Source organism: Podospora anserina, chromosome 5, assembly GCF_000226545.1.
Source record: "Podospora anserina S mat+ genomic DNA chromosome 5, supercontig 9".
Taxonomy (NCBI): Eukaryota; Fungi; Ascomycota; class Sordariomycetes; order Sordariales; family Podosporaceae; genus Podospora; species Podospora anserina.
The window spans coordinates 791,594-800,410 of record NW_001914843.1 but is presented as its reverse complement, the minus strand read 5'-3'; the positions used below and the strand labels follow the sequence as shown (position 1 = coordinate 800,410).

Below are 8,817 nucleotides of genomic sequence, written 5' to 3'. Positions count from 1 at the left end.
GATTGGGCCACCTGCCGGGGCCGCAACCATGAGCGTTGCCGGAGGTGGATCCCCACTCCAAGGCCATCGACGCCTAACTTGAGACGGTGTCGGAGCTGCCACGCTTATGTTTGAGGATGACGATGAAGATGGGCATGTTTTATGATTACCGATGGGTTAATTTTTTTCTCGTATTATTCTGGTACGCCCTCTGTCCAGATTGCGATCCTCCACTTGTGCTAATTCTTCGTTAAAGTTACCGTTTATGATCGCGTTCTGCGGTACCTGCCTGGCACCTCGCCATTTCTTCCTTTTGTCATGCTGTTTATTAGACCACCGGATACCCCTCATTTCAAGCCAAAGATCTCATTTCTGTATTTTCCCTCTTTTGTCATTGGCCTTTTCTTACAATGTGCGTTTAGCTCTCGAAGAACGAAATCATGTATTCTCACTCATTGATGTAACAAACATTCACGGCAAGAGATGGACTTCAACCTCACTTCAATTTTGTATCCTTTAAATCATGTATTTTAGATCCTAGAGTTTTTTACACTCCCTCAGAGATACCCTTCTTGCAATTTACACCTTGACAACTTGAATCTATCCCCGCGGTGGAGAATGACGCCGATGAAGTCGGTGGCTGTTGAGTGCCGCAGTCACTTGCAAACTTTAACAACAATGATTAACCAGAGCAAGTTTGAGGCAGTGAATTCCTGCAAAATTACCTACACCGCACCCGGAATCCCATTTTTCACGATTCATCGCCATCACGAAGCTGCATCCATTCATCCAAGTTCATTTGTCCGGATCAACGCTTGCCAGCATCATCATCACCCCAGCCGTTACCATCACCGCAAAGAACCTGGAACATGGACGACATGCCACCATCAATCGATGAGTGGTTCATGAACCTCACCGGAAACCGGTCAACATCAATAGTGATAGTCGCTGCCATCATCTGGGCTGTGATATCCTTCCTTCTCGCCAGTGCGATGGTGTGTTCGTGTGCATGGGCCGATGACGAACCCAAGTGTATCAGGGTCTGCCGGCAGGAGGGCTGCTTGTTCCCGTGTTACTTTATGCTCTATTTCCTGTTTGTGTTTGCATTACCGGCTCTCTTGGTTGTAGGACTGGGTGGCTTCCTTGTCGTTATGACGTCTGGGTCTTTGTCTGTGCTGCCTTATGCAGTGGTGCAGAAGATCGGTATCAAGACGTGCTGTGGGGTGGAGTGCCCTTGTCTCAATCTACCTGAGTTTGAGAAGGAAAATAAGAAGGCTAAGAACAAAAGCAAGACAGATGTCGACCTGGAGGTTGGGGGTGAGAGCGAGACCGACCGAGCTCCTTCTGCAATTAGAGGAGAGGGAGCAGCCCCTGGGACAGGGCTTGTGAATTCTGCACCGCAACCTCAGGTCCCTATGGTGGCCGCACCAGAACGAGCAAGAACGGCAGTGCCGAAGCCGTCTAGACATACAGCCGCAGAACAACCGAGGCCAAATACATACACTCAAAGACGCTCTAGGTCCCGTGGGCGCGGTTCGACCAGCCAACAATCTCGGATCAATACATCAGCAGCACAGAAGGGCTCGCTTCAAAGTCGCACTTTGACTGCAGAGAACCTAAGTATCTTACACCACAGGATGGCGGATGTTGAGAGCTCCCAAGCTCACGCAGGGGCAAGTGTAACAGCCACACAATCTGGGAATGAAACACCGCCTCCTCGGTATGAGGAATCGGATACACAGAACAGGACGCAGTGAAGAGAAGGAGAGGGACCAGTCTTGGTGATGGGTTAAACCTTTGGTCCCGGATGCGATCTCATCCACATGACTGGATTAATACCAATGAGTCAAGCAATGGTGGCTGAACAGAGCTGTTTGCGTCAATGACAAAGTTACCTCTGGTCAGATACCTTGGTGACAAAAGCCTGGCAGATAATTATAAAAGTTTAACCTCTGTGGCAGTCAGAGCAAATTTGAGTCTATAAGGGCCAATCATTCGGTCACAATATCTCAATAAATTTGAGTTCACTTCTTGATCCATTATCAGTTCCTTCTCCTTCCAGCTCCATTATGTTGGTCAGTTTACTGTACCTCCCTTTAGGTATATAAAGTGCCGCTCCTCAAATTCCAGGTTGCTATCGAACTATCTACCTTACCTAGCCAACTTCCTGTTATCGAAAATCACTAAAGCAACTAAACTCGGAATATCATACCCATCAACACAAGGGCAGTCATACCTGTTTTTGAGCCTGTATCCACCATGCTTCACAATCCTCAGACAAACACAACACCAAGCCAAGATACAAACAACGAGCTCAAGCCAGCACATATTTACAGGCCGTGTATATTCTGGGCAGTCTCGGTCTTCATTATGTTGTTAACTCGCAATTCATCGGTTAAATCCAAAAGGATCTCCTGTCTAAGCTTGTTAGACAACAGTAAGGATCTCACGTTTCTAAATTTCTGGCGTGGAGAGTTCTTTCTTTTCCCGCTCTACTCCCTCTTGAATGATTTCGCTCTTCTTTTGTTGCCAGTATGTTACATGTATGGCCATGGGTGTGGCCGTGTGTCTGGTCAGCTGGGTGGTAGTGTAGTACAGAACCGTATCTGATGTTGTATACGAGTTTGTTTGGACGGAAGGGAGCGAGGAGAAGTGTTGGGCAGAGTGTTGTGACTCAACCATCACAACCCGAGGCGCCTATAATGATGATGCCGATACCGGCAAAGACGACGAAGGTAGTGAACCTATTTCCTCACCATAGTGGTCAGGGGCGTGGATGGACTCTGGAATAGTATTGGGGGAGGTGGCACTGAAGTAGGGGAACTAACCAGCTAAGCCAGGTTGCTTAGGAAAACCAAAAATAGATAAACGCCACGATGGCGCCTCAGGAGTGTAGTTGGTAATTTGACATGTCATGATCGAAGTTGATGGGTGAGAATGATAAAAGACAACGTGCTCCACATGAATCGACTCACTCAAGCACTCAGCTCCAGATTCAGGAAAATAACACAGATGGGGATCTTTATCGACTCCCGATAAGTGATCCAAAATTTCAGTAATATGAATTTGATGTTGCAAACACAAATCCGATAGCAGTTGAGTCTTACCAGCGCCGTGGTAGCGGCCTTCAGGCCATGTGCCCTGCCGATAAGTCCCGTGTAAGTGGACTTGCCCATCTTAGAAGCGGAATAGGGCTGATCCACTGCAGCCAATCAAAATGCACCAATTAATCGGGAGATGCCCCTCATCTTTCGACCCACCCAGCCAACCTCCGACCGTGCCGCAGCCGTCCAGCCGCCCGTCCAACCGATCGGGTCACCCAACAGTGGCCAACCCATCGGCCACCATCCTTTCAATACAACCGAGACCAGGTGAACCCTTCTTGCAGCGACAACAAACAAACCAACAAACATGGGCATCATCCGCAAAACATTCACGACTGCCTTCCTGGCCACGGCCGGAACTGTTGGCTATCTTGGCACAACCACCCGCCTTGAGAGCCCGCTGCCCGAAGACGACCCCTTATGGCGCTCAAAGAGCTTCCGCAAATACAACCGACACAATAATGCCTCAACGCAAGACCTCGTCTACAAGCGCATTCCACTTGATAAAATCAAGCCCGAGCTCCTCCAGCGCGAGGGCGATCTGGCTCTGGAGTTTTGCCGTGGTGTCTGGGGAGGATTAGGTGAGGCTCACCCTCATCCACCGCCCACCCTATCAGTCACAAACCACGCCATATCCATTTTTGGAACTAACTTTACATCTCCTGCAGGATATCGCTTTCAACGGGCCTATCTTGCCCGGAAATACCAGAGACCCGCCACCGCTGCCCAGCTATGGACTGCTGACCAGCTATCCAAGTCGACCTATGAGCCAGGTACACAGCTGACTGACCACTTTGAGGTTGTTGAGAAGACACCAACTGAGATTGTTGTCCGCTGCGGTGATACGCCGAGGAATGCGGGCCCAAGAGACTCGGATGGCCTTTTTGTCATCAGTGCCAGTGTTGACAAGGCTCGTGGCGAGGTGGTTCTTGGACTTAAGAGCTGCTTTTTTAACGGCAACAGCAGGGTTGAAGGTATTCAGGGGCCAATGCCGGGATGGATGGAGGAGCTGCACAGATGGTATTCCCGTCTTTGGCTTGTTACAGGGTCTTGGAGGGTTACGTCTTCCTTCTTGTGATTGGACTTTTTGTGAACCCCTCCGCTCTCGTTTGGTTTGGCTTGGTAACCGATCTCACCACCACAGCACAGCGTGCATCTCGGGGCTGGCTCAGCCTTTTGGACATCGATCTTGGACACGCATACAGACTTCTATCTACAGTTCATACACCGGAATCTAAAAGTCTTGTGCCTTTCTACTACACCTTTTCTTGGAGTTCAGATCACTTTTTCAGAATCTCGGCCTGGAGCATGACATTTCCGATGTGTCCGGAACGCGGATGCGGAGATCAGCGGGGTAAGCGAGCGGGGCTTTCCCGCCTTATCGAACACCTCCATCCACCCTGCATCCGATCGAAAGTGTCACTCTTTGTTTCTTGCTTACACCAGGATATCCTGTTGATACTAGTGTGAGATGTCGAGCAAGTGTCACGGAAGCCCATGCATATCAGGGCGGGGTCCTGACGGTAACGGAAGCGAGGAACAATCTATGGCAGACTCTAACAGAACAGATGGTCGACGAAGTAGGTTCACGTGGGGACAACGTATGCGTCCGCCACACCGGCACACCAAAGACAGCAACGGCAGTCAACGGCACAAAAGATTGGACAAGTGCTGGGCGCCCAAGAACCGGGATGCGAACCCACCATTTACCTGCGGTTTTTAGGAACAGATTGGGCTAGCTATTCCGTATCTCGACCTGTCTGTCTTATCATTATCAATGAGGATAGGGTGGAGTAACTGTTCATTCATCTCTCCCTGCACTCCGCCTCAGTAAATGGTTTTGATATATATAAAGGGGATATCCTCTTTGGTTGATTCACTTGTTTCTCCTTTCATCACACAACACAGACACACTCGCCACATCCTCACAAATGGTTGCCAATCAAGACGCAAAGGCCGCCCAGGCCCCGGTCATCGAGACTGACAACACTGCTGCGGTCAAGGCTGCTATTGTTTCCAGCGAGGCGACCAAGGCTGCGCCGGTAACACATCCTCTTGGTCCTTTGACTGGTGAGGAGATCAGCAAGGGTGCGGACTTGGTTAGGTCTGTGTGGCCTGAAGGGACGAAGCTCCAGTTCAAGGTCAACACTCTTCATGAGCCCGAGAAGAAGATTCTTGCCCCTTGGCTTGTTGCTGAGAGGGCGGGTGAGAAGCCTGCGCCGCTTGAGAGGAAGTCTTTTATTGTTTATACACTTAGGGGAACTGTAAGTCTGCCCTTCCACTCTACCGTCACTGCTCAAAATGCTAAACTCCATTACAGCACAATGTCCATGAGGCGGTTGTCAACTTGACCACTCAAAAGGTCGAGTTCAACGCCAAGCTTGGGCCTTTTGAGCACCCCAACAGTGATATGGCTGAGCTTGAGGAGGTTGAGAAGGCCGTGCTGGAGATTCCCGAGGTGAAGGCCGAGATTGAGAAGCTGGGTCTTCCCGAGGGGGCGGTGGTTGTAATGGATCCTTGGATTTATGGTATGTCTTTTTGCTGATCTTGGGAACCCGAACATGAACTAACACTATACAGGTGCCGACGGCATCAAGGAGGCCAAGTTCTTCGACGACAAGCGTGTCATGCAATGCAACCTCTACCTTCGCGACCCCAAGAACTCATCCGAAGAGGACAGCTGCCACTACTCCTTCCCCCTTCCCGTCTCTCCCGTCATTGACCCGGCCACCCTCGAGCTGGTTCGTATCGACATCATGCCTACCGGCCATGACGAGACCATCAAGCCTTTCACATGGCAGGACCGCCCAGCAAACGAGTACATCCCTGAAGCCCACACCATGCGCACCGACCTCAAGCCTCTCCAGGTTGTCCAGCCTGAGGGAGCCTCTTTCACAGTTGAGCCCTTTTCTGAGCTCGGCCGGACACTGAAGTGGCAGAAGTGGGACTTCAAGGTCGGCTTCAACCAGAGAGAGGGCATGGTCCTCTACGATGTTCACTACGACAACCGCCCCTTGTTCTACCGCCTGTCTCTCTCCGACATGGCCATCCCTTACGGTGACCCGCGCAACCCTTTCCACCGCAAGTGTGCCTTTGACTTGGGTGACGTCGGTGCTGGTTTGACAGCCAACAACCTCCAGCTCGGCTGCGACTGCCTCGGCAGTATCTACTACATCTCCTCTGTTCTCGGCAACGCCGAAGGCAAGCCCGTCGACGCCCCCAACGTCGTCTGCATCCACGAGCAAGACTCTGGTCTCCTCTGGAAGCACACCAACTACCGCACCAACCGCGCCGTCGTCGTCCGCAACCGCGAGCTCGTCCTCCAGTCTATCCTGACGGTCAGCAACTACGAGTACATCCTCGCCTTCATCTTCAACCAAGCCGGTGACATCACGTACGAAGTCAGGGCAACGGGTATCTTGTCCACCCAGCCTCTCGACCTCGACCTCACCGAGGTACCGCACCCCTTTGGCACCGTCGTCCACCCCGGCGTCCTCGGCGGTTACCACCAGCACTTCTTCTCCCTCCGCGTCGACCCCATGATCGGCGGCCACGGCAACCAGATCGCGTACGAAGAAGCCGAGGCTATGCCCCGCGACCCTAAGCTCAACCCCAACGGCCACGGTTACATGGTCAAGAAGACGGTCATCGACACCACCGGTGGTTACGACCTCGACCCGAGCAAGAACCGGACGTTCAAGATCCTCAACCCATCAGTCAAGAACACGGTCAACAAGCTCCCGGTAGGCTACAAGGTTCACGTGCCCCCCTTCCAACCCATCCTCGCAGACAAGGACAGCTACCACTACAAGCGCGCCGAGTTTGCCGATCGGAGTTTTTATGTCACCAAGTATGTTGACGGGGAGCTGTTTGCGGGCGGGAAGTACACCAACCAGAGCCATGGCGGCAAGGGAGTCAGGAGCTGGGCCGAGAGGAAGGAAGATTTGACAAAGGAGCAGGACCCGGTGTTGTGGGTGAATTTTGGGATCAATCACATCCCCAGGGTTGAAGATTTCCCGGTTATGCCGATGGAGATGTTGAAGGTTATGCTGAGGCCGGTGAACTTTTTTGACAAGAACCCGGCGTTGGATGTGCCGAGTTCGAAGCAGAGTTTCAACTGCAGTACTGCGTTGAATACGGCTGATGAGCTGGCGAAGAAGGTGGATGGGTTGGCTGTTACGGGGGGGGAGATGAAGGGGTGCTGCAAGGCTTAGGGGTGATGGGGTGATGGTTTTTTCTGTATGTTAATTTTTTTGGCCTTGATTTACGCATATTTGCATGAGATGGGTTTCGTACCAGATACCCACACAATTCCATTTTTATGGTTCTTTGCATTGTTGCATTCAGAGCAGGTGATCATCCCCTGATTTGTGAGCCTGGTGAGTGAGGCCTGGAACAGGTGACTTTTGGTCGAGATGCTGCTGATCGATCACGGTTTTGGTTGGTGAACAGTGATGTAATGGATGCGGGGTTGGATGAGTGGGAGCACAAAGATCAGACCCTCAAAAGCATCAGATTGACCACCTCCACTGGAAGTTCAGGCATATCATCATCATCAAGCAAAACAAGACACACAAGAATCATCTTTCATCTTCAACTTCTCGCAAGAAACAGTCAACATGGGCGTAATGCACGTGGTGATGTTCAGCTTCAAACCGCTGGCCACACCGGAGGAGGTTCAAGAAGTCAGTCATGGCCAAACAGCCACCCACCTCTTTTCATCACCCAGTCAAGAAGGCTAACTCTTACCATTTTTGTGTCAGGTCTGTGACAAGCTCCTAGCGCTTAAAGACACCTGCCTCCATCCAGAGACCAACCGGCCGTATATGAAGAATATAACTGGAGGGGTGAATACGCACATGAGTGACGCCCAAGTGCGTTCTTTTCCTTGTCATCTGTGGTTTCTAGGGAGATGATAACAGTATACTGAAGGGGTAAACAGGACAGAGTAACCCATGCCTTTGTGAGCGAGTTCGACAGTGACGAGGACAGGGAATATTATCTCAAGACAGACCCGGCGTATGCTGCTTTTTGGGAGGGTGCAAAGGGGATTGTGGAAAGGACGGAGGTGGTGGGGTTTATGCCTGGGAAGTTTTAATACGAATGATACAAGAATATCTTCTTCTTGTTGTTATCATAAATGAAGCGTCGCTGTATCTGATGCTATTCTCACCACGAGAGAGAGAGAGTCGTCGTTGCCGCTGTCATGGAGCGGGTCCCGCTGAGCTCAAAGCTTAACAGTTGCTTGACCCCGCAGCGTCGAACCATAAGGGTGCATCTCGTGCTGTGATTGGTTAGACTCCCAGGTCAGACGTCATGGCCCCACACCCTCCGCGACTTCAGACCGTCCAGCAGCCCCGGGAAGCCGTCGCTCGGTCTTTCTTTGGGATGGGAGCAGCGCATGCAAGTCCACCGAGCGATCCTTTCTCCGTTTCATCCAGCTGCTTCTGATATCCATCTCCGTCGCGTTTTGTTCGTCGTCTCTTTAGCATCAACAAGTAATAACAGCGAGCCAGCCAAACGCGTGGATAACACCACCCACTTCGTCTTTGTACCTCGTCGGCATCGTCGGACTACAACTCAGAAAGCACAGATTCCGTGTGTCGCAACCCCTATTATCAGTTGCCCTCAGCCTCGCACGAAGCCTCACCTCCAGCACCCACATATACCATCAGCAAAGATGTCGCAGACCTCCCATCCAACCCTCATCAACCTCCCTCCAGCCCCTCCAACC

At 51.4% G+C, this 8,817-nt stretch overlaps 3 protein-coding genes across 3 annotated transcripts; all 3 read left to right on the top strand.

Moving 5' to 3' along the window:
• Positions 1 to 3,390: 3,390 nt before the first annotated feature.
• Positions 3,391 to 4,161, top strand: PODANS_5_9750 (uncharacterized protein; the record flags this gene model as incomplete). Its single annotated transcript, XM_001904759.1, has 2 exons — positions 3,391 to 3,664; positions 3,752 to 4,161. 2 exons carry the CDS (start codon positions 3,391 to 3,393, stop codon positions 4,159 to 4,161), a joined length of 684 nt encoding a protein of 227 aa, XP_001904794.1.
• An 853-nt stretch (positions 4,162 to 5,014) lies between these two features.
• On the top strand, positions 5,015 to 7,297 carry PODANS_5_9740 (uncharacterized protein; the record flags this gene model as incomplete). Its single annotated transcript, XM_001904758.1, has 3 exons — positions 5,015 to 5,347; positions 5,404 to 5,611; positions 5,664 to 7,297. 3 exons carry the CDS (start codon positions 5,015 to 5,017, stop codon positions 7,295 to 7,297), a joined length of 2,175 nt encoding a protein of 724 aa, XP_001904793.1.
• Positions 7,298 to 7,702: 405 nt separating this feature from the next.
• On the top strand, positions 7,703 to 8,181 carry PODANS_5_9730 (uncharacterized protein; the record flags this gene model as incomplete). Its single annotated transcript, XM_001904757.1, has 3 exons — positions 7,703 to 7,768; positions 7,847 to 7,957; positions 8,026 to 8,181. 3 exons carry the CDS (start codon positions 7,703 to 7,705, stop codon positions 8,179 to 8,181), a joined length of 333 nt encoding a protein of 110 aa, XP_001904792.1.
• Positions 8,182 to 8,817: the final 636 nt, after the last annotated feature.